General features: G+C 35.1%; 2 protein-coding genes across 9 annotated transcripts; both read right to left on the bottom strand.

The window, feature by feature from the left end:
- Positions 1 to 134: 134 nt before the first annotated feature.
- LOC126775151 (lysM and putative peptidoglycan-binding domain-containing protein 3) lies at positions 135 to 1,524 on the bottom strand. Of its 2 annotated transcripts, none has more exons than XM_050496940.1 (3): positions 1,339 to 1,524; positions 1,072 to 1,249; positions 135 to 849 (listed from the first exon to the last, which is right to left on the bottom strand). In XM_050496940.1, the coding sequence occupies exons 1-3, from the start codon at positions 1,347 to 1,349 to the stop codon at positions 277 to 279; spliced, it is 762 nt and encodes a 253-aa protein (XP_050352897.1). In that variant the 5' UTR covers positions 1,350 to 1,524; the 3' UTR covers positions 135 to 276. The 2 variants fall into 2 exon arrangements, with proteins under 2 accessions (XP_050352897.1, XP_050352896.1); XM_050496939.1 differs by having other exon boundaries at positions 1,072 to 1,272; positions 1,339 to 1,507.
- Positions 1,525 to 2,356: 832 nt separating this feature from the next.
- On the bottom strand, positions 2,357 to 24,880 carry LOC126775058 (protein disabled). 7 transcript variants are annotated; one of them, XM_050496780.1, is made up of 19 exons: positions 24,645 to 24,880; positions 23,020 to 23,121; positions 20,388 to 20,623; positions 18,385 to 18,528; positions 16,629 to 16,778; positions 15,156 to 15,341; positions 14,715 to 14,870; positions 13,116 to 13,682; positions 12,788 to 12,994; positions 11,834 to 11,991; positions 10,992 to 11,085; positions 9,549 to 10,482; positions 9,142 to 9,273; positions 8,850 to 8,934; positions 7,981 to 8,349; positions 7,565 to 7,635; positions 7,365 to 7,446; positions 5,025 to 5,495; positions 2,357 to 4,711 (listed from the first exon to the last, which is right to left on the bottom strand). In XM_050496780.1, the coding sequence occupies exons 2-19, from the start codon at positions 23,087 to 23,089 to the stop codon at positions 4,327 to 4,329; spliced, it is 4,497 nt and encodes a 1,498-aa protein (XP_050352737.1). In that variant the 5' UTR covers positions 23,090 to 23,121; positions 24,645 to 24,880; the 3' UTR covers positions 2,357 to 4,326. The 7 variants fall into 7 exon arrangements, with proteins under 7 accessions (XP_050352737.1, XP_050352739.1, XP_050352741.1 ...); XM_050496782.1 differs by having other exon boundaries at positions 20,388 to 20,602; XM_050496784.1 differs by lacking the exon at positions 23,020 to 23,121 and adding an exon at positions 22,647 to 22,764 and having other exon boundaries at positions 20,388 to 20,602.
- Positions 24,881 to 25,737: the final 857 nt, after the last annotated feature.

Below are 25,737 nucleotides of genomic sequence, written 5' to 3'. Positions count from 1 at the left end.
TTATAAGATGTTGAGCAGGAAATTTAACCATTTTCTCTTATATTAATGATTAATATCAATAAATATATTTGTAATATAATCATACAGTTGAAAATCACATTTACTACTCATAAAAGGATGAAAATAAACAAAAATACTTATATCATAACTATATTTAAGAATCACATTATGTCCCCTTAAATTTATGAAAAAATATATAATACACGTTTTTAAAAAGATGTATCAAAATATCGCCGAAACTTAAAGCTTTATGATCAGATCAAACCTACCAATATTTCATCTTGTCGGATGCAACGGTGGTATGTCCGAATGTTCATGTTTGTCTAGATAAAACATGATGTACAAGAGTGGTGTCAACACACCAAGAATAAGTAAGCAGCATACAAGATGATACCACTTTAACCCAAAATCAGCACCATGTGATGTCAATTCTTTCACTACCACAGCTTCAACTGGAACCTTAGTCTTATTGGGCAACAGCTGGGTATCCTCTGATATAGACTCATTCTGTTCAGTATCGGTATATGGAGTGACTGATGGGGCTAGGGAGCTATTCATAACAACAGTGTTGCAATCTATTGCAAAGTCAGCTTCCTTTTTTTCAATGTCATTTTGTATATTATTAGTATGTTGGGGGGTTGATTTGTTTTCTATGGGTTGGTAATGCATGTTATGCATACTGAGGCTGGTGGACACTTGGCTAGATGTAGATGGTAAAGGTGGTTGAGGCTGCGGTACAGGGATCATTTCTGTAAGCACTGAGTAAGGCGTGACTGGCACTTTAATTGTTCTTCTTGCAAATATTTCATTGTCTTTATGTATTTGATTAATCCTTTTTAATTCTGAAATCTAAGAATTAATTGATATAATTAAAAAAATGAATATATAAAAGTAAAAAATATAAAGCCAACTGAAATACATTTATAACTTTAAAAGATATATAAATAAATATTTTTATTATAATAAAACAGTAAAGAATTTGTTTAATATGATAAGATAATAGTGATTAATTTGTTAATAATTTTTTACATATTGATACGGATGTAATTATAATCGTAATGAATGTCTTACAGAACAATGAAATCTTAGCGCAATAGCCTGTAGTGTATCGCCTTCTTGAACTTGGGCCTCAATGAAGTGATCCTGTGGCTTTATCCTGTATAACTGAATCTCGCTTTGAAACTCCTTTTCATCTTTTACACCGTTCATATTGGAGATCAGGTCATCCCCGTTGTGTGACAATCGCGTTCTGGATAACATTGTTAATGAAAACTGCTTTTAACTAAACATTATTCTTTTCTAATCTTACTACGCGTTTCACGTAATTTAAAACCTCACCTTTGTTTCATTTTTAAATACAACAATAAAACTAATATATACTCTCATGACCTGTTTAAATAATACTATTCTACCTTAAAAATGAATATTTACCACGTAATCAATAAATAAAAAAATACAAAAACAGCTGTTGATATCATTATTATTCTATTGACAAAGAATTTTGACGTTTCGCTTTCGATTTTGCCACATTGGTATTTTACGCAGATTAAAAACCAACAACATTAAAGTAGATAGTATAAAATGTTATAGACTTACAAATAAATACCAATTTTGTTTAAATTTTCTAAGCAATCAAAAAAAAAAATCAAATAATAGGTTTTAAGGATAATCGTTAGAATAAATAATTCTGCCAAAAACATCTCCATAAGCTACTGCCCCGGTGGACAGAGTTGTTAGGGCGACCAAGGAGTTTATGGTCAAGCGATCCGACCTGAGAGCGTCTGAGAAATCCTTGTGGTGTAGAATAACATAGGCAACGAGAATTTCACGACCTCCACATCGTTTCTCACTTTACTCGCAACGGCGAAGGTAGCGAATGTTAAAGTTCACCACTGAGTCTCCATTTTTTAGATTCTTTCCATAGAGCCTTCGCTCTAATCCGCCTTAATAAAGCGATAAATGTGGGCGAAAAAATGGCCCCTATTGTTATTTGAAAATATGGCCCCTATTTATAAAGATAAATATATATAATAATATATAATAGGGGCCATATTTTGGTTTTCCAGGTCTTGACTCTGCCACACTGCGGTTAGTACAGACGTACGTTTCAACTACTACGTTCACTTTCCCCTCAGAAGAGAGGAATGTAATAGAGCCTGCAGGCGGCGGCAAGGTTTATCTGTCTTCGTAAAAGGTCGGCTCATTCATTAAGAGGATATTCGCTATCGCATTCCCTAAATTATAAATTATTGAAAAATAACCAGTAATTAAACTATAAATAAAAGTTTTATTAAAAGCAGAATAAAATAATAAGCTTCTACCATCACACAAAATTTAAATAAATAAAAAAAAACGATCATCGTTATAGTTTTATTAACTTTAAGTATTTAACACAACTGGTATCAAACAAAAGTCACTTCGGTACTGTGTTTTAAATGGAGTGGATAATTGCACATTATTTTACTTTTATTATTTTACTTCTAACTATATTATTTACAAAATTCCCGAATACAAAACATTTGACAAACTTTATTTTCAATTTGTTTTTTTTTTATGAATAGATCAGAAATTACATTAAAAAAAAATCATTGTTCATAAACAGTATATTGTGTGTAGATTTTGGAAACTACATAATATCAACCCCTTCATTGATAACAAGTTTACAAATTAAGTGAAGTATTACAATTAGTCTTTATAACTTAAATAAACATAAAGGTTACATTATCACAGAAATAAAGCAATACAATGACGGAATATTTATCATAACTCAAGATTTCTATTTTATGTTATAATAAAAATAAACGAGAAAAAGTCAGTATTTAAAAATGGAATACAGTCAATAATATACATCGATTTATTTTATAATGATCATTGTATAAATAGATAAAGCCCATTTTAGAATAAATCATACTGAGTGTAAACAAATATATGAAGTAATAAAATTTTGAAGCAATATTATTAAATTAAGTAAAAATAATTCCATTTATAAATATCATTTTTACAATATAAAGATAATATCAACACATTGATTCAATTATGATTTAATATGATGGATTATACAATTGGAATTCAATAAATATAAATAATGTTGATTGATACATTACATTGGGTGCAATCGATTTCTAGCAAATATCTTTCTTTTTTTGTTCGAAAGCTTTTATTTAATAAATACTGAATAAAAACACCATAATAATACGAATACAATATTATGTTTTAAGTGATTGTGATTAACGTACGCGGTAAACAATTGAATTTTTATTTACAAAGCGATTCAAAATTATTAGTTCGTAGCAAAATATTTACAATACCAATAAACGAAGTTCTAAATTATTGTGCCCAAAAAGATAATTCGTAGTGCTACGTATGCATTAGTGCGATCAAAGTTATAATTTGAATTTCTACCAAAATAATACACAAAACAGTGCGATGTAATAAAAGTGTACTCACCATTAATATGTAACTATTGGTAACTGTGTCGCTAGCTGCGTTGTGATTTGTCATAAATTTTTGACCAAAAAAATAATGTTTCGTTAAATATTTGGTTTATACTGATTTTTAATAATATCAGTTGTCTAATATTTTAAGTATATTTACTTATGTTAAATGGACCGACTTGATGAGAAATGACTAACAAGCGTTAAGAAATAAATAGCTTGGGCGTTGCTTATACATATCACAGGTTGTCTAAGGGCATATACAAACTTGACAAGGGTCCAAATTTATACATACCTTATAAAAACGTAACACTAAGGTTTTTATATGACCTCATTATTGTACATTTAGTAATAAATAGGGTTTATATACTAATTAAATGTGAGAGGTGATAGTTTACTTGTTTTCTAATGTATAATGTATCATTTATTAATAAATATGAGATCCTTAATATTATATTCTAATTTGATTAGCGTAGGATTCATTGTTCAATCGTCATTTCTCGACTTATAATAAAAGTAAAAGCTTGACTTTGAATGGAATTATTATTGTTAACAATAAAATAGAGTTTCTAGTTTCCTCTGATTGAAGTGATATCCAAATGTTGATGACGAAAATTATATCAGACATTTATCGACATATTAAATCAAAGTAGCTTTCTGTAGCAAGCATAGCGATTATTTATAGTGAGTTCGTAATGTAATTTGACTGAACTATATGTAGAACCGTCCCGATTCACTTAATATTAAATCAATAAGCGTTTGGGCCCTTAGGGCACTTTTCTGTTTATTGATGTTCTATGGTCAAATTTTTACTAGATGGACTTTAGAAAACTGAACGTGACCTTCGAAACGGCAATGTCACAGTCGTGTCGGCGAAGCGCTTGCGTGTGGCTCACGCGTTGTCAAAGCCCTGGAAGTCCCCCGGCCAGTTCTCCCGGCGCGCCACCCTGTCCGAGCCCGTGCACGCGAAGAACGCGTCGCCTTCGAACGGGTCTGACTCCCTGGTGAAGATATTAACGGAATCCGACTTTTTAATGTCCCTGTGCTGTTGAGGCTTCGCTCGCAGCGGGGGCAGGTCTCCTTCGTCCTCCTCGGCGATGGAGGCGGTCCGGCCTCTGGGGGTGGAGATAGTCGTAAAGTCGTCCTCGAACATTGAGCGAGGTGACAGCGAGTCCGAGTCGAACCGGAACCGTGTCGCCGGGGAGTCCCCGTCGCGCGCTCGTGCTGAGCTGCCCGATAAAGGGGAAGCCGTCGAGTCTTCGAGTTCGAATGCGAATCTGGAATACAAAATGTTAATTAAGTAAGCATGTAATCGTTCCTGTTGGGCTTTGACCCCCTCTCCTTATTTTGTAAACAGTTTGGTAATATTCTGTTTATTTGTATTATATAGCACAAAAAATATCGACAATGTTATATTGTGATAAGTTTTTATTTTAAAAACAGCCACGTGTTTTCCGGGATAGTATAGAGGTCACCAAACCCAAAATTAAAAGTGTGTTTTAAATTATAAAATATCGGTTTTTTATTATTTCCTTATATTATTATCAATACAGTCTGGATATGTTTGAAATACAATGAAGAACTATTTACCTCGTTCCCTCTAGACAGGAGTACGGGGCTCGTTTCTTCGTAGTCGGTGTGGGTGTGTCTTGGAAATCGTTGTCGAAAGGCGATGTGTGCTCTCTCTCCCGCGGGGAAAAATCGTTCGAAAAGCGGTAATCGCGGGGCCTAGTCCGAGGTTCCTCACGTCGCCGCCTCCTCGGATCTCGGGAGTCCCGCACGGAGTCCCTGGCGTCTCTCGAATCCCGTCCCGATTCGCGTCCCGAATCCCGCGGATCGCGCGAGTCTCTTCCCGAATCTCTACCGGAGTCCCGCGCGTCCCGAGAGTCCCTACCCGAGTCCCGAGGGTCTCTCGAATCTCTCCCCGAATCGCGACCTGAATCGCGAGTGTCACGCGAGTCTCGAGCAGATTCTCGAGCGTCTCGCATTTCCCGCTCGACTTCCCGTCGAGAAGCGATAGTTGTCGAGCGACGTCCCGGCCAGCCCAGTGTAGACCCATATCTGTATGTACCACAAATATGTTTTTAAATTTATTACTATGCAACATTTTCTTTTTTTGTGAGTGTCTCGCTGCTGGGCTAAGGCTTCCTCTCCATTTTAAGGAAATGAAATTTCATGTGCTTAATTTGTAATAAGTAATGTAAATAAATTAATAATTGATCTCGTGCTCGACGTTGAAGGAAACTAAACTAAATACTGTAGCTAAATTATTTGAAAAAATTATATATGATCAGTTATATTTCGTTCTAAGGCCGCTGATCATCGACCAGCAACACGGATTCGTCAATGGTAGATCTACTTGAAACGAATCTTTGTGAGTTTACTCATCAACTCGCAACAGTGATGGATAACGGTGGTCAGGTGGATGTTGTGTACACGGACTATTCAAAAGCCTTTGATAAGATCTCTCACTCTCTGTTGGTAAAAAAACTTGCTGCCGTTGGTATTCACGGTGACTTGCTTCGTTGGCTCGAATCTTATTTGAGGGATCGTAGCCAAGCTGTTTCTATCAAAGGTTTTTGTTCATCGTTTGTGCCCGTTACCTCTGGTGTTCCTCAGGGTTCTCATCTCGGGCCATTATTATTTAATATTTTTATTAACGACATTAGTCGATCTATTCATAATTGTAACATATTACTTTATGCGGATGACATGAAAATCTTCAAAATAATTAAGTCGCCTCAAGATTGTTTAAAACTTCAAACTGATCTCAATAGCTTAGATAATTACTGTGATAAAAACCTCTTACGCTTAAATATAAAAAAATGTAACATTCTAACATTTACTAGGAAACTGAGGCCAATATTATTTGATTATAAATTGCAGAATACCTGTCTGGTTAGTTTCCGAGATTAGAGATTTGGGTGTTTACTTAGACCAGAAGCTAACTTTTACCTATCATATGAATTAAATAACAGCTAAAGCGTATCAAATGCTGGGATTTATTCTTAGATTGACTAAGGAATTTAAAAATAGCTTTACCTTAATTCTACTTTTCAATGCTTATGTTAGATCTATCTTGGAATATTGCTCTACAGTTTGGAACCCTTATTATAAAACGTATGTAAACAAAATAGAAAAAAATTCAGTCAAAATTTTTGAAACATTTGCGATTTAGAGGTGGCCTTTCTGATAATACTGACAATAATAATATCTCGGGTATCATTCCGTTAAATATGCGTAGAAGTATAAGAGACCAAATATTTTTATATAAAATTGTTCATAACATTGTTGATTCTAAGAGTCTCTTTAATAATATACTTTTTAAATGTCCTCGCCTTAACTCGAGAAACCAAACTTTATTTTTTGTACCGCTTTGTAACTGTGACTATTCAAAGAATATGTTCTTGTTACGTGCATGTAAAAGTTATAACAAACATTGTACAGAATTAGATATATTTAACTCAAAAATTAGCGAATTTAAATTTAGTTTACGTCATATAATTAAATTATAGCAGTTTCACTTGCATTTTGTGCTTTCTGTTTTGTTTTTATTTTTAATATAATATGTCATTTGTTTGTATTAATTTTAAGTGGAAACTTGATTGATTTATGTTTTTCTTATATTTGTTTTTTTATTATTAAGTGTAATTATAATTGTTTGTTTCCCAAATAAATAAATAAATAAAATAAATATATAAATGAAAACAATGTGCAGGTTTCCTACCTGCATGTGTCGAATTTCACTGAAATTCTGCCACATGTGTATTCCACCAACCCGCATTGTAGCAGCGTGGTGGAATAAGCTCCAAACCTTCTCCTCAAAAATGGAGAAGAGGCATTAGCCCAGCAGTGGGAAATTCACAGGCTGTTACTGACTGATACACAAGTGACATTTAAAACCCATAAATATACTTTTGACATATTTACCTCCTTTCGTTTGGATCTTCATTTTGTCTCAACTCATTCCTCCGCCGGGTTTCTCGCCATCCTAAAGAACCGTAATTTCTCTCTGAAATAAAAAAAAATATAGTACATAAGTTTAATCGTATATTTAATTACTAGAATGAAAAGTCAAACATATAGCGCCAAAAACGCAGTCCTTTATTCGAACTCGTGATAGTACACACCATCCCGCCTCCAGCGCTGGTCGGGCCACCTCTCCCGGGGAGAAGACCGACCAGAGCCGCCATCACTGTAGCTGTAAACATATTAATATATTCATTTTTATAATTGTAATTATTCATGAATATAATTTTAAACTATATATAATAAATATGGAATGTCAAGTATTTAAATTAAATAAAATTAATTTTCAAGTATAGTATTATAAAACAAGAAGATATCATATCGGAAAAGTTCTCATTGTAACAGGAAGATACTTCAGTAGTATAATTTCAGTTACAAAAAAATATTATTAAACTAATAATTTTACTAATTTTTCTGAATACTAAGTATTTTAAGATTCATTTATTTCTTTTTAAAAGATTAATATGTTTTATAAGGTATTACGAAGCGACAATATTCGTGTATTGTATATACTTACTCTTCATCGTCGTATGAATGTATAGGTTTCCTATGCCGGTCCATGTCTCTGTAATCTTTCGACCGCTCCCTGCTCCGCGAGTCTCTGTAATCTCTCTCTCTACTGTAATTCCTCTCTCTACTCCACGTATCCTTCTCTCTCTCTCTACTTCTCCGATCACGCCGGCCCCTCTCCCTATGGTCCCTGTGCTCTCTCTCCTTGCTGACGTCACGCCTATCTCTCCCGCTACCGGAGTCTCTCCGGTCCCTGGCGGATTCTCTACCTTCTCTATTCAAATCTATATCTCTACTGCCACGTTTATCTCTCGGCTTTTCCTTCTCCCTTCCACTGCCCGAGTCTAGACATTCTCTAGAACCGGAAGAATTGTGTCTGCAAAAAGATAATTCATGTAATAAAATATTTCAAATAAGATATAAAGCAAGAGGAAACGATCCGTAGCAGTACTTTATTTTACCTACAACTTATATTGGTCTTTATTTCTATCTATTTATTTATTTTTACTTGTAATCAACAGCGTTACAGAAATGGTTGTACAGTTTTTACTTTATACTAAAGTAAGGCCACATAGGATTACAATTTTATAATTCGAATCATGAGAAAAAAAAATAGAGACATAGTATAAGTATTAATATATACAATAAAAATATTCTTGCTTAATATTAACGCGAGAGAATCGTTTGCGTGCGTGCGTGTGTGTGATTCAAGAAAACAAGATTTATTCGCCAAAATATTGCATCAACTACTTCGTTTGCGTGTGTGTGTTTGTGTGTTTTTTCAATCAAGATTTATACGTCAAAATATTGCCTCGACTGCTTATAGTTAGAACCGGGGCAAAGTAGTTAGGACCGGTCAACAGTACTCGCACTGACCGCTCGGGGCGCTCGCGGCGCGCGGGGCGGCGCGGCGGCTCGTCGTCCCACGGGGACGCGTCGCGCGACGACGACGACGTTTGCACTGCGAACACAGCGGGGTAAGGGACCTGCAGCTGGGAGTGACTTCTACACTACTGCTAAAATATATATGGCTCAGTTTATATTTATTTTTAACTTAGAATCTGGATGTTCGTACCTGTATTGGCGAGCTACTAGATCAACGAGGTGGTTACATAAAAATTATAATCTTTAGCGGTTTTTATGGTTCTCGGTGAGTGGGATTATATACCAGATAGTCCCCTGTTGTGCGTCCGTCGTCGTCGAGTGCGCGGCTCCGAGTCCCGCGAGTCGGAGGACCAGCCCTCGCCCCAGCCCAGGCGCGTGAGGCCCCCCACCGACATCACGGGGGGAAGGCACCTCTCTGAAAACGATGACACGCTTTACACTTTATGAACTTTACGTCTATCGTCTACATGTTGTTTCATACGACGAACAACAAATAGACAATGCTATCTTAAATATGCAAGATAAAACAAAATAATGGATAGAATTTACTTAGAACATGTACTTTGGAATCAAATTATAATTATAGTTTAGTATCCAGCTTTCATATTGGATTTGAGAAAGCAAACAAAAAAGTTAAACTTCTACATAGTATTACAAGTACTTAAAATTATTTAGTTTAAAAGTATGTACCTTTAGTATCTGGTGAAGAGCCGCTATTCACATCACTAATGGACCCAGCAGAAAGCCGCGTCGGCGGTTGCAAATCTCTCACGGGCATTACCTCTATTGGCGTCTCTTTCTTTTCTTCCACTTTCTTTTCCTCTTCCTTATCCTTCACTCCTGGGCTCTTTCTGAAAGCATCCTCCACATTGAAAGATAGGGAGCTATTATCGATACAGTCGAAAAAATCCGAATTATCAAAACCGTCCGATTTTTCATCAGACTTCTTCCGTTCCTTGGGCGCTTCTGGTGGTATCGATTCGAATTCGTCCGGAGGTTCTATTATAGTTATTTCACGTAAAGCAGCATACCTGTCGTTGTTCTCGTCAGATTTTGTCTCTGGTACACCATTATCGCGAGGTGAGACACTACGCCTAGCTTTTTCTATTTGCAAATTCTTCATGACCGTCTTAATGTCTTCGATTTTCGCATCGATTGGCTTCGGACTTACAGAATTACGAAACATATTGAACGAGTCTATCGTTAGCTCGTCTAAGCTCTTCAAAGGGCTCTTGTCTAATTCTTTACTTTCCTCAACTTTAGGTTCTTCAGTTTTTATTAAATCAACTATTGATGTTACCTCCTTGTCATCTTCTTGTTTTATTTCTGACGCAATAGGATCTAATATTGACTTTGCTTTTAATTCTTGTTCTTGTATTTCTCTAAATGCTGCATATTTGTCGTAGGAGGGATTAGCTTTTTGGTCAAAGTCGTCGAAATTGGCTACAAAACCGTCTGACGTTTCAGTCGGAGCGAAATTATCTTCAAACTGTGGTTTGAAATCTGTAGTTAGGGGCGCTTTCGTGACGGGTTTTTCTGGTACTTTTGAGGGTGCGGATATTTCAGGTATAATTGGAGTTATTTTTTCTTTCTCTGGCCGTTTGGTTGGGTCCAAGTGTACGTGCTAGAAGCATAATCAATGTTGATGACAAAGCTATGGTAATATAATTTTTTTTTTTTATAGAACAGGAAGGCGAACCACCTGATGGTAAGTGCTCACCAACGCCCATAGACATTGGCACTGTAAGACAATTTAACCATCGCTTACATCACCAATGCGCCACCAAACTTGGGAACTAAGATGTTATGTCCCTTGTGCCTGTAATTATACTGGCTCACTCACCCTTCAAACCGGAACACAACTCTACCAAGTACTACTGTTTTTCGGTAGAATATCTGATGAGTGGGTGGTACCTACCAAGACGAGCTTGCACAAAGCCCTACCACCAGTAAATTATTATGAAATTAGATGTGTACCCGATGGGATATCCCATTGGAAACATTATTAAGAAACACTAATGAAAGTTTGTATAGAAAAAAATTGTATACAAACTTTCATCACCAAATTTGAAGCACTTCGGTGACGAATTTTCAAAAATTATTAGTAATAAATATTACGAAACTATTACATACCGATTTCTCATTTTCTGTCGCCACATAGGATCTGAGGTACTCTGTGAGTTGAGGTAGAGTCATTGAGGATAATGTGGTAGCTGGTACGCGGAGTCTGTGTTCATAAGACCATTTATTTTAACAAATATTTTTGGATTAAAGTTTATGTATTGAGATCAGCTGTATATTAGCTTGGTATATTGGGTGACGTCTACGGTTACAACCACAGAGATATATCAAGGTGGTTCCTCTCCAGCATTATATAAATATTACAAAAAAATATGTATAAATTACGCTTTTAAAGTAAATATTAATATTTGATTCTTTCGAGTATCTCGTTAGAAGTATAATTAAGATTATTTTCAATTTTGTGTACAAATTTTTAAAAAGTATTTCATTTGTGTAAAGCAAACCGTTTGACAATAGGAAAAAAAATAATACTCTTAGAGTATATGTCGCGGATTCGAAAGGATTGCCATCTTGGCCGCCATTGTCGTCCAACACGTTGACTTTATAAATTCAGTCTCGTCCGGCGCTGGCACTGTCCTGAGAGCAAGAGACCAAGTCGGTCGCTCGACAAACGATCACACGAACTACTGACCGATACACCTTTATATTTTATATTTCCATCAGTCGGCTGCATAAAATTGGAGCCCGTCTTAGATTTTCACAACTTGACGTCTGACAACCGACAACCCATAAGACATCAATAACTTTGGTTGGTGTTGCTATTCTAATAAAATAAGTGGCATCGTATAATCGATTAAATTTATTATCTCTAACATATTTATTTATTTATTTTTATTTACTGTGATTTTAAAAACGCTTGTCAAATCAGCAAGAATGATTATTATGTAAATCACCTGGCGGCTAAGTCGTCCATAGTGAGTGTGAGTAGCTGGCTGAGTGTGATGTCGAAGCGCTTGGCAGCTGGCAGGGGCGGCGGTACCGGCGTCAGGTACTCGTCCTCGCTGCTGGTCGTGGCCAGCGACGACTGGCGCGGCTTCGTGCTGCGGTCCGCCTGCGAGTACCGATACATTGTATACGACGCCTGCAACTCTATACTATATATACACGTACACAAGCGATCCATTCTAAAGCGTTTTAAATACAAACGTTGCGCTGAAACTCGACCGTAAAATATTATTTAATATTTCAAAGATTATAAGCTAATGTCTTAATTATATAAACTTTAAGACATAAATAGATTGTGTGTTCTTTCTCATCGGCAATATCACAGGAACTTTTCGACATTTGTTGAATATTTGTTTTTGGGTATCCTACTTTAATTATATACTCCTGTTTATTTCTTGTCGCATTGTATGCATAAGTTTTGTAATAAAAATAACCACACAGCGTTACTTATAAAGTTTACTTAAGCAGTGATTTATTATAACTCTTTCTGTCATTATCGATTTGACATTTGAAAGAAGACACAGTATTGTTTAACTTATCACAACCTCCTAAACTGGTAGGGCATTGTGCAAGCCCGTCTGGGTAGGTACCACCCACTCATCAGATATTCTACCGCAAAACAGCAGCACTTGTTATTGTTATGTTCCGGTTTGAAGGGTGAATGAGCTAGTGTAATTACAGGCACAAGGGACATAACATCTTAGTTCCCAAGGTTGGTGGCGCATTGGCGATGTAAGCGTTGGTTAAAATTTCTTACAACGCCATTACCTCTGGGCGTTGGTGACCACTTACCATCAGGTAGCCCATAAGCTCGTCCGCCTTCCCATTCTATAAAAAAAAACATATTCTATTCTATTCTACGTCATTTAGTTGGTAGTTTTTAGTCATACCATAATTCTTACCAAAGGCTCCTTCTTTCTGGCGGGTTTTGGCAACGGTGGCGTTTCCGACTCTTCCATATCCTCGTGGTCGTGTGGTGGACGCGGCGGCGGGATCAGGCTGAGTTCGGCGATCTTCTTGGGGGGCAGAGGGGGAGGGGGCGATGCGCTCTCGGCGTTCAGCTTGGAGCTCGCGTGTGGACGCTGTCTTATAGTACTCGTGTTCGTGTTCTGTGAATGAGATATTGGAACTATAAGTGAGAGGATAATCTTTGGTAGTAGTTTAATAAATAGTGACAACAAAAATAAGTGGATTTTTTTTGTGTGCGAGTGATCCAAAGATGTCCGGTACCTGTCGCGGCAGTCGCGGCGACTTGGGCGCCGGCTCCGGCGGCAGCGACACCTGCAGCGGACCATTGAACACGTTCCGGGCCGCATCCGGCTCCGGCTTATCCTGTATCAATTCCTTACTGAAGTCGCCCTTCGGCTCCTCGGTCCTTAGTGAGGAGAGCTTCGGGAAATCCTGAACGCTCGTGAAGGGGTCGTCCCTGAAGGGGTCGGTGTTGTCGAATGGGTCGGTCTCCGCGAACGGATCGGACGTGAAAAAGTCGGACGAGAATGTCGGCCGGGTCGGCTTAGCGATCGCGACCGTGCCGCCGGAATGCCGAGACAGGGAGCTCAGGGCGGTGGGCGGCCCGTAGGCCTCCGCCCGCGTCTCGCTCGGGCCCGGCAAGATATCGGATAGGAGGGAATGCGCCGGCGGTACGAGGTCTTTGAGCACTTTCTTTGGTGGGTTTTTGAGCTCCTGAAAGAAGAGTTTTTTGTCAACGTAAGGTTTACTCCGGCCGGTGCCGAGCGGGTCTAACTCCGTGAACACGTCGTAGGCGGAGGCGGAGGCGGACGCGGCCTGCGAGTGCACCTGCAACAGCGACAATACAAGCTCGCATGCGCCGCCGAGCCCGGCGGTCTGCTGACTCACTTAAATATACTCAAATGATTCGCAAGCTAGCTACCGAGATTGCGTAATATATGAATGGATGTGATCGTTACAATTTAGCGCTAAATGAGCATGAGTTGTATCTTAAAGTTCAATTTACCTGATATTTTTGAAATAGAAATCCTTACAACAGAGGTCAATGAAATAGAATTTTACATCGTATAACACAAGTTAAGGTTTCTTTAAAACAAAGTTTATTCTAACTAACCTCATAATAAACATGTTTAACGAATTACGGCCTTATTTATAAACTTTGCTCAGCAGCTGTTTAGTTCAGCACTGATTCACTCTTTCTGTCATTATTGATTTGACATTTGAAAGAAGAAGACACAGCATTGTTTAACTATCACCCGCTAAACAACGTTTATGAATAAGGTCGTTAATATAACCCTGTATTTCAAATATATTTAAATTTAATTTTTCTTCTAAATTTCTTTATTTAATATGAATAAATCGATTTAATATTTTAAGTTACAGTTTCATTTAAAGTTTTATTTTAAATATCAACTTGGAGTTTTAATAATATTCCTATTAGTCAGTATACTTTAAATAATAATAATATTAAAAACAATTTAGCGCAGGGCATCGTAAGATTCATCGCTTTGTTTTATATTCACGTTGTAATATTTACACGTGCGAAATTAATTAAACAAATTTGACATTTGTTACAAAGGGACAAAGCAGAAAAGTAAAGCGTATCGCTGCGTTAACATATTACTGTGTTTCTTGCTTCCACATGAAGTTACCATTGATCGATATCTTTTAATTATAAAACAACAAATTGTTGTTAGATAATAATTATTTAAAAAAGTAATACGTAAGGCTAAATTAGTTTATTATTAATATTAAACGCGACAATGTTATATTCTATAAAATCGATCGAGCGTAACGTCACTGTTTGCGTGTGTGTGTATATGTATGTTCTAGAATGTAGAGAAGTGGGCGTGTACTGACCGGCGGGTCCGGCTCGTCCACCAGCGTGGCGGGCTTGGGTTCGTAGTCTCCCGCGACGGACGAAAGGTCGAAGGATACGGGCTTGCCGGGGCTCAGCGAGCGCGGGGGGGCGCGGCCGCGGGGCGCGCCGGGGGGAGGGGGCAGCAGGCCCTTCTGCTGCAAACATACCCGATCAACTTGCGTCTAATGGCCCAATCAGTCAGACAGAGTAGAATCTAATAATAGCGGTCACATCGGCCTGTAAATTTTAGCATATTAAAATAAATGTTAATTATTTTCTGCCTCTAATTGCGACCCCAAACCAGCGAGCCCGTGTTGAAAGGAAACTTGCCATCATCACAGCGATAACGTTACTAACATTATTAATTTGAATGCCACAATTGACCGCCCATCTGTTAAATTTTTATTAATTCGATTAATTTGTTAGAAGATAATATTTACCTGAGCAGGGATAATAAACGAGTCTCCGAAAGGATCAGTGGAAGGCGTCAGACCCTCGACCTGCGTGAGACCTCTTCTCAGCGAGCACAGTTCTTGCTCCAAGTCTACCAATTCCGCGACGCCCCCTTCTCCACCACCTTCCGGTTTAGATATAGAAGAACTAGGCTCCCCAGTCATTGGTATAATCTGGTAGAAATGTACAGATAAAAAAATAAAGCGTATAAATTATATCGTTTTAAATAATGAGTATGTATATGTTACCAGATAATTAAAGAATTAAGTGGAAGAAGGTGTCATGGAACAAAAATATGATTTTATTTAAATGGCAGTTTCATGTTTTTAAGTTTATTACTCATTCGTGTACATAGGCCATTCATCTATTACGATTAGCTCTTATAGTTTTAAAACGTTTTTTTTTTATAGAATAGGAAGGCGGAAAACCAATGCGCCACCAACCTTGGAAACTAAGATGTTATGTCTCTTGTGCCTGTAACTACACTGGCTCACTCACCCTTCAAATCGGAACACAACAATACCAAGTACTGCTGTTTTGCGGTCGAATGTGATGAGTGGGTGGTACCTACCCAGACGAGCTTGCACAAAGCTCTACCACCAGTAACGTGATAGCTGAAGGTACAATGTGAGAAGTGACTTAAAATATTCTTGATGTAATCAATTCAAATAGTAACAATTTCATCCATTTATGTCTTCAAGCATAATTGTAACAGAACATATGAGTATGTTTTTAATATAACGGTCAAATTTCAGTTCAATTATAAGCACTACCTTAGGTCAGGTTAGATTTGTACTCTATTGTATTTATTGTATTTTATTTGAAATGTAATTCCTTTTACAAATTCACAGCAGTTTACAGTTATATTATTACGTTCTAACTAACGTTCTTTATAATTTTTCGGTGACAGGTACTATTGAAAAGTCAAAAGTTTTATTAACTTACTGAATTAATCGTTAATTCGCATTTCATAGAGGAATTCCAGACATCTAATCCCCGTATATCATTTAAACGTATATACTTGATATTATTATTAATACATAATCTACATTTAAAGCACTTTATTTTTAATCTGTCTCGCATCACTGACGATATAACTTCCTGCAATCTTTTCAGAGAACTAACCCGTTTCTACGATATAGCGGTCGAATTATGACAGGAATGTCGGTCCAGGCAATATTGTTTGTGTCACCGAGTGTTTACTGTTGTATTGTGTTTGTAAATACACATACATTTATGACCAGCATTGAATTTACAGCGTAAAGTATTGTTTTAAAAATAAATTTAAAAAATATTATGTCAGTTTTGATTGTTGCTAGTGATAGGCATACTGTTTATTAATTAGTTGTATACTTAAATCATTACATTTTTATTAACACATTTAAGTACAAAACACAACAAAAACCATAAGTGTTACTACACTTTATTTTTGCTTAATATGATTTTTTTTTATTTCTTACCTTTGTTTTTGTATCTGTAACAGTACTAGTGGTATGCCTTATAAGACTACTGGTAACATTTTTCCCTTCGAGTTGCTGCTTTGCCATTTCAACTTCTTTTTTCTTAAGTTCAAATACTACTTGAAATAAGTCCCTCATTGCTATAACTACCTGCGAAATAAATACAAGATACAACTATTTTTGTTTAAATATATGTATTGATTAATGTAAAAAAGCAAAAAATAGTTTAAATTCAAAAACAACTAAAATTATATTTTATCCGACATGACATATATACAAAATGGGAATACACTTAAACAGATAAGCATAACCATTCTACTATGCTACAATTAGTAACTTTATGGTATAATTCAGGTGCTGAGATTATGAAACTTAAATAGCAATGGAGTCCAGATTGATAAATAACATAAATATTTTGGTCGAACTACAGTTGCGGCGCGTAATATCAAAGGCAATTGTGTATGAGATATATAAAAATGACTCGTCTAACTTCTTAGCTGCAAACTGCTCTGAGAATTTCTTGCCAGACAACACCAATTTTTTTTTCGAGATATATGCTAGTCAAGACCCAAGAAGGCACAACAATGTTTTTGCAAAACTCATTTAAACGGACGTCTATTTGGTCTGCAATTTTTAGCGGAAAATAATATTTAATATTTTATTTATTAACTAGTTGAACCGGCTTCGCCAGGGTGAATTTTAATTTTGGAACCTTCAAAACCTGCCATTATAACGTTTAGCTTCAAATAGTGGACTTCAAAGATGTACGTAAAATATAAGACTTCAGACTCAACTGATTTTGATGAAATGAAGACTAAAGGGTAAAAGGCACCGGACCTTGGAATAATTCTTATAATTGTATTTGTAATTGTAGCAGTTTTAAAGATTAAGCCGGAGAAACAGACAGACAAAATCAAATATAATGGTTGCTTTGGTTTTAGTAACTCGCAAATAGCCATATTAACTCAAAAAGAGAGTGCAGTTATTTTGAAATCACAGACAGACACTTCAATTTTACTTCTTCGTATACAAAACGGATTTCAATTATTTTATTTATATAATAATTAATGTACATTATGTAAATTAAAACAAGTACTCGGAACTTTTGCACATTGACCCGATGTCACAAATACCTGTTATTAAATTGTACAGAATAGTGGATACAACAATAAATAATGTTTGTTTGTAGCTACGAAAAGTGATAACATTAATACATTACGAGCATATTACTATATTAATTTTTATTTACATTAAGAAGAGGTAGGCAGACTGGCAAATGGGAACTAAGATGTTCCCTTGTATTTAGGCTCACTCATCCTTCAAACCGGAACACCAGGATACTAAGTATTACTATTTGGTGGTAGAATATGTGATGAGGTGGATTCCTATTGATGGGTGGTACATACCCAGATGGGCAAAGCACTAGCATGAGTTTCTTTAGCTACATCATGTTTCTTACAACGGATTCGAATTCGAGCAAGCACTATGATATGCCATATTTTTTTGTTTATTAAGACTAAATTCACGCTGCGCGTTCAAGGAACGCATCGTGATAAAAGCCGGCATGTGCCGTGAGAGGAATGGAGTGGAGGTATAAGTTTAAAACCTTTTCCGAGGAATTAGAAGAGGTTTTTGCCCACGCGTTATAAATCATTTACATAACCGCAATATTTACTAAATAAATACTTAAAAAAATATTGTTCTTTCCTTGGCAAATTTGGGAAAATTCTATCTAAATAAATAGTAACAAACTTACTTGACTAGCTGCTTTATCAGTCTTAATGCCAAAGAAGCGATGACCGGTGTCAGGAGATCCAAATATGTATCCGAATGCACGAGAGTCAGTCATGTCCTGCGCGATGAATGATATCTTATGGACAGGATGATGGTACAAAGAATCCTGGAATACGTAATGAGTATTTTATTTATGCATAACATTTATGGTTAGTAACAGTATGGACTTTGTACAATCACTAACTTTCTATATTTCGGCGTTAACTTAATCCAAAACCTGATTTTTTTATTATGCCTATTGATTTATATAAGTATATTTCATTTATAACGCGACTAATTTAAAAATGACTAAAAATCTTGTGAATTAGAAGCAATACCTATTCCATTATTTTGAAATATACTATATTGTATCTCAATTATAGGTTTAGTGGGCGTTTTTCTATATTTTGTAAATGTGCAACATACGATTGGGTTGCTATTGTAGGTGTACAGTACAAACATGATTTTTAAAATCAACATTTTGCTTTATTTAATCATTAAGTAAAAGAAAAACTTATGTATACTATGTAAGGTTGTCGTCAAACTTTAATAGAAGCTTTTATATAGTTTAATTTTATTCACACTATATCATCTTGAATAGGGCTTCTTATTGGATTAATTGTTTACTGTTATACCCAGTTTTAAAATGGCGCTAATGGAATAAATTGCAGTTGCCTTGCCGAGCCAGACAAAAGAAGTGGTGCAAATCACTTCTTGACTTAACAATATAATTCAAAGGATCGAAAAGGAAAAGGAAAAAGATCTCCTAGACTCAATCAATATGATGTTCTTAAAAGTTCAACCTTGTCTAAAGCTCATATTTATAAATAACTTAAACTCAGTGTTCTGAATTTTACTTTAAAACTTATTAAAAACATAGAACTCAAAGGATTCCAAATGGAAATTAGCATCTCATTTTTTCAAAGCGAGATTTTTATAGTTATACAGCGGAATTATTGTCAAGAACTATAGAACTATGTTGCTGCCACTATGACTGAGGTATATTTGTGAGTTGCTAACTTCACACACGTTGTTGAAGCTCAATTTTCCACTTCGTCAATGAATTGTTTAATCTCGAAGCGATCCACTACTGACGCATGACCTTGTGGTATCTGAATCGCTTGGTGCCCGTAACGCAACGCTTTCCTGGGGTTTCATACGCGCGGGCGCCGCGCTATATAGCACAAGCAATCGGTTACGTCATAACTATTATAAAGATGCTCATGTAAATAAGATCCGAGCATGATTGTGTGATGTACACATGCGATTATTTCCGTATTTAAACGCATGCAAAATGGTATTGTGTTAACTCAACCGATATTAAGGATATAACAATACTACCAGAAAACCTCAAAAAATCGAAATTTTAAAATATAATCTACTGCACTGTTCAAAATCTGCATTTAATCTGCATATAAATTTTATAATCTTATCATAATTTGCAATGTATGTATGTGCTTCGAATGAATCAACTATTGCTAATAACCTTAACATTTCACACTGCCTCGTAGTTGACGTGATAAATGTAATCATTTATACAAAACATTAGTAAGAACTATGTCAGAATGTATGAGAACAAATAATTGCACTTCTATAAATATTCATATGTAGGTAAGTGCATGCCGCAAGTTCAAGTGCATTTTAAGCAAGTTATTATTTCAGTTATAGTCAAGTTAGTCAATATTAGATTTTATACCAAGTCGTACGTGCATGTAATTTCTGTTTCATAAGACTTGACCTGGCCTTTATGATTCTATCTTTCACTCATTTAATAAATCGCTGACCTTCATTTTATAATCTATCAGTTTTATGTATGACGTATTTCGTAAGATTTCATAACTAATGTTGTAGGGTGAGCTAGAAAATATTTTTTTTTTAAGTAAATAAAGGTGAGAAAAATAATTTCAACCTTAGCTAAGCAATCTTGCTAATGGAGCCTTAAAAAATTCTTAAATAAAAACTGAAATATAATACATAAAAACTTACACCGGTCTTATCATCGCGCAGGCGCAGTCCATCGATGGCAACATGGACCTGTATCCTCTGTTTATGCTCCCCTGCCGCTCTAATAGCCATCTTTAAGTCTGCAAGCGCCTCCTGACACATTCTGTCACCCCGCGCCTCCGGTACCTCGAGTACGCCGATAAGTTTGGCGCGAAACGAGACACCTTCGCCGAGGAAGCGACCCGGCTCGTTCTTGTCTGCGAGAGGTTCATAAATGACTATAGAATAACAAGGTTAGCATGTTCTCTGACTAAACAATATTCGGCATTATTAACACAAACAGTATTATAAGTAATCGTTAAAACTGGTACGTAGAACCCATAGCCCGCTGCAAGAATTTTACAGGAAAAATAATGTACCTATTAAATGGATTAAAATTTTTAGATATCTTTGCAGTTGCCTGAAACTGCTGCAATATTATTTACTAATGTTAATATAATGTAACCAAGACGTATTCTGTCTGTAAATAAAATCATAATTTATACACAATTGTAATTATAAGCCTGAATAAAATAATATTTTCGAAAATAATAACGGACATTGTGTATAATACAAGAATATAATACAACTGTAGCTGTAAGAGAGTTGGCACAGAGTAACCATTAAATTTAACGACTTATTTTATGTTCGGGGCAGCAATTCTGCCTCAGACGGTTCATCTCATACTTTTTTATTGCACTTAGTAATCGCGGAAACAGAACACATAGTTTGATAGAATGATTGCTTATGTTGAATTTTTTGATGAATAGAAACGTTTCATATAACATAAAAAAAAATACGACTAAATACGATATAAGCCGTAAATATCTATTAAAAAAGCAAAAGCACCAAGCCTTATTCACTGATAGTCCACGTCGAATAATACCTTCAATAAAACAATTACCTCGGTTTAACAAAAATTTTGAATCGATTTTCTTAAGAGTCATTATTTATTTTTTTGACACAATGAACTTTGGCTAAGAACGTTACGATGAGGTCGAGTGCGAAACAAGAGTGAGCATCGTTGTCCTATTTCGGTCCCTGTTTACGGTGCATCACTGGCTGTGTAATTGAATTTCCTGTTTTTAAATTTAGTCTTCAGTCTGGTACTGAGCATATATATTGAACTCCGGAACCTTATCCTGACACTTAGGTATAACATATAACAAATATGTTCTATTGTCTATACGTATTATTTAGAAATATTATTAAAATAATTAAGTTTAATCAGAATATATCCATCAAAACATGGCTGTTTTATTTCTAGACAATATAATGATATATAATGGCCCGTGAACGAACGAACTCTGAAAAATAGACCTTTAATAGATCTGGGTGGAACTTAAAAGTGTTTAACATGCCTACTGTTTGTGTCCTGCTCTAATTGAATCAATTTTTTAAGTCACGTTATTTTGTACATAGCTATACAAAACTCACGAACGGCAAACTAAATATTGACCATAAATATATTTATACTTTTTTTTTATTTAGCCCTTCGTATAACGCGTGCATCATACAATGTTAGTTAATACCATGAACACTACCCGTTTTTACGGGGTTTCTTAAAGAGTATCACTTAACACACATTATTGAATTATACGCATCGTTTGACACTAATTTAAATTGTTAAAGTAATTTTCAATTATTTTGGCAACATCAATTTTCATAGATGATTTTAACTATGAACAATAGAAATACCACAATTCAATATTATTGTTGTACTATTTTAATCTCTTTATTATTTAAATTAATTATAATAAACCATTTATTAATTAATACGTTATATTATTTATAAAACAGATAAAAACTAATTATTTTCCTATTTTAGATTTTTTTATAATATTATAGTGAATTCATTAACTGACAAGATTGAAAAAAAAAGTATTGATAATAAAAAAATATTTTTATCAATTTATTCAGTAAAATATCATAATAATGGCTGCATCTGTATACAATAATTTTTCCTAGAACAGACGTTTTTTTATTGATACATACTTAATTTAACGTTAAAAATAACACGCTTTTATTCACAACATTAACAATATTTATTTTTATGTTATAATTATAAAATATAATAACTAAATATTATACTTTATTTATATATACAATTTATAATATAACTATATACGTTTGATGTTCATCGGACATTTCTACATTAAGGTCATTACGAGATAAGGTAGGGAGCAGAGGGGGACCAATCATTCATAGCTAATCTACCCAACTAGTGTGAAGCGTGAAATGCAATATGATCGCAGTACTCACCGAACTGCCGCAAGAGGTGCTGGAAATGACACACCTGCATTATTCCGAATAAACCGAATATAGTTAGTTACTCCCCCCGCCGCACCACCGCTCCACCGCCAGGCCCACAACACACCCTCTGTTTGAAATCAGTCACTAATTATGATATGACTAGCAGATAGCTCGGGTGACATACAGTTTGTACAGTGGTTATCATGGCCGGACCATGCATGTTACAACGAAAAAAACACAAAATATACAGCACAAAGCGAGGATGCCCTACTATCCGCTTACACTGAGCTCTATAATCTAAACACCGCATGAACGAAATGATATTGAAATTTAGAAAAATCGTGTAAAAAAGCTTATTGAGTCACGCAAATTCAGAACTCACATTTGCAAGGGCTGGTTTTCTTACGGAGGGTTTGCATCGGAAAGTCAGTCGGTAACTTGTGATTGAACATCGGGAACTCGCCTTACAGACCTTACGGCCGCACTGTAAAGCAAATACACTTCGCATTCACTCGCGATTTATTCATTTGTGACACTGTTAGTAAAGTCACTGAGTAGAATGCAATATACGAGTTCCACTGGGAGATTTATTGATTTTTACGGTGCCATCGCGGCCAGTTCACGAGTGCGGTCGCGGCGAATTACTTCACATCTCGAAAAAAGTCACATTTAGTTCGAAGTTGAATAGATAACGATAGATACAAGCATTAAATAGATCATTAGTGTTTATTATAAACTCAGTCGGCACAGAAAGATCCCGGCTCGCTCGCTGGCACATGGACAACACACGCACGCACATTAGCGCGCGCAACGCCCTATCGGTGTGAGGGGTGCGCGCACACACGCGCAATACAACCCTTGATCAATATTCGCCCCCGATCTCTACTTCGTACAAGTTTCATGATCCCGTCAATGAAATTTCTACTCGGCATATATTTTCTTTTTACGTAATTTATAAGGAATAACCGTTGTTGTCGAATGTTATTACGAAAGATTTGATGGAAATGACACCTAATGTATTAAGATATAGATTTCTTTGTTTTACGTTTATATTCGTGCGGAATTTATTTTAAATATTTTATAATATTTACAATTTTGAAGTAATTTATAACTCAAATATGATACCAAGTACTTTAATTCGTATTTTACATCAAATTAAATGTTCTAGCAGTAACTATGTATATTTATATGTGATTTTTACAAGATAATATTGGTGAAAATATAATTGATAGTTTTTATGTTTGCATTAAATGTACACAAGAGGAAATGAAGAATCTTTAGGTACACTAAAGTTTTAGATGCCAGATAAGCTTATCAAAGATGAAATAATCTTTATTTTTATTGACTAAACAAGTGATAATGGGTATATTTATTTACAAGCAATTATGAAATTATTAAACAAATTTAAATGTTTATTATAAAATTTGTAAGTTTGATTTCAATTATCAAACTTACCTTGAATAAACTGAAAAGTATCAAGTCATTTTCATATTTAGACATTTTTTTATATACATATATTGTATGATATATAAAAAATTAAATTGTTTAGATAGTTTAATTAAACATACCATGCCCATGCAAATTATTTAGTTAATTTATTATGTATTGAAACACAATTGTTATAAAGCAATGATTTACTCATTTAAAGCATGTATAGTCACAATTTTTCATTTGCTAACATTCTAAAATACATTAAAAAAATGCTTATAATAAAAGTAATATTGGTTTTACTTAATAAATTCATAACAAAGTATATATAAGAGTCTTTATGTACAACTGCATGTTACCTTGGCTATTTTATTAATGCTTATAAACCAAAACAGCACAAGGTCTTAATTTTATCATTGCCTTATTCATCTTTTTATAGAGAATACAAGTTAAGTAAGCATTCATAGTTAGCAAGAATATATGGTTATTTTTATATTTTAGTTTTCGTGAACTTTATACAACAAATAATAATCAGCAAAAATAATGACAAGAACATAGAATTATTATAATACTACTTACATAATTTAACGGCCATAGTTTTTGAGGTCCAAATATATCCTTTATAAGTTAGCAAAATATATTTTAATTGTAAATAAGTTTCACCGAATAAAGTACAAGTATATACCAATTAAAAGAAAACTTATTATTTTAGTGGCGCTTTTAATTCGTCTTGAAATTCTCAGACAACTACATGATATTATATATCGAAGTTTAATATAAACTTAGTGCGATCATCAACCTCAGAATTCGTCCTTCTCCTTTATCTTCAAAAAATGTAAATAATTCTTTGACATTTGACATCAGACTTTACTTGACAAGTTGACATTTTACAGATAAGATAGTATAATTTTTGATATCGAGAAAATCGCAACGCAATATTTTAACATAAAAAATACAAATCAATATAATTTAAAATTATTACTTTAAATATGAAACGTCTATAGTTCTAAATTCTTAAGTAACTTATACATTTTTAGTTATTTTCAAAATACTTACTTACTTACTCAATTTACTTATTTACTTACAATTTTACTGGTGGTAGGGCTTTGTGTAAGCTCGTCTGGGTAGGTACGACCCACTCATCAGATATTCTACCGCAAAACAGCAATACTTGATATTGTTGTGTTCCGGTTTGAAGGGTGAGTGAGCCAGTGTAATTACAGGCACAAGGGACGTAAAATCTTAGTTCCCAAGGTTGGTGGCGCATTGGCTATGTAAGCGATGGTTGACATTTCTTACAATGCCAATGTCTAAGTTTAGTGACCACTTACCATCAGGTGGCCCATATGCTCGTCCGCCTTCCTATTCTATAAAAAAAATCATTAGTTCGGTACGTAGACAGAGAAACTAATAGACGCAATGACGATTTCCTTCTCACTTACACAAGAAAGAGAACGAAAATTACGTTACAAATAGATTAGACAGAGATAGAATTATCAAATCTTTTGTCGCGTAACCAGTTTTGGTGTTTGTTTCGCTACTTAAGTAGCGAAACAAACTTGACAGTTGGTGCGTTCATTGTGTTTTTTGTTCAATTTTCGCTTATTTTTGTGTTAGAAAACGATTCTAATTCAGTGAAAAGGCCTAGAAACAATCCTTATATCATATCGAT

This window comes from Nymphalis io, chromosome 17 (genome assembly GCF_905147045.1).
Source record: "Nymphalis io chromosome 17, ilAglIoxx1.1, whole genome shotgun sequence".
NCBI classification, from domain to species: domain Eukaryota; kingdom Metazoa; phylum Arthropoda; class Insecta; order Lepidoptera; family Nymphalidae; genus Nymphalis; species Nymphalis io.
This window is presented reverse-complemented; position numbering and strand designations above follow the sequence as displayed.

Bases quoted from the DNA above. Each gene is read 5' to 3' on its own strand.
- LOC126775058 (XM_050496780.1), bottom strand. From the start codon at position 23,089: ATGTTCAATCACAAGTTACCGACTGACTTTCCGATGCAAACCCTCCGT. The intron at 12,995-13,115 runs GTACCGGACATC...TCTCATTCACAG, and splicing joins CGCCGCGACTGCCGCGACAG to AACACGAACACGAGTACTAT. The intron at 8,350-8,849 runs GTCAGTGCGAGT...ATCTTTTTGCAG, and splicing joins CGCCGCGAGCGCCCCGAGCG to ACACAATTCTTCCGGTTCTA.
- LOC126775151 (XM_050496939.1), bottom strand. From the start codon at position 1,386: ATGAGAGTATATATTAGTTTTATTGTTGTATTTAAAAATGAAACAAAG. The intron at 1,273-1,338 runs GTGAGGTTTTAA...AGTTAAAAGCAG, and splicing joins TATTTAAAAATGAAACAAAG to TTTTCATTAACAATGTTATC. The intron at 850-1,071 runs GTAAGACATTCA...ATTAATTCTTAG, and splicing joins CGCTAAGATTTCATTGTTCT to ATTTCAGAATTAAAAAGGAT.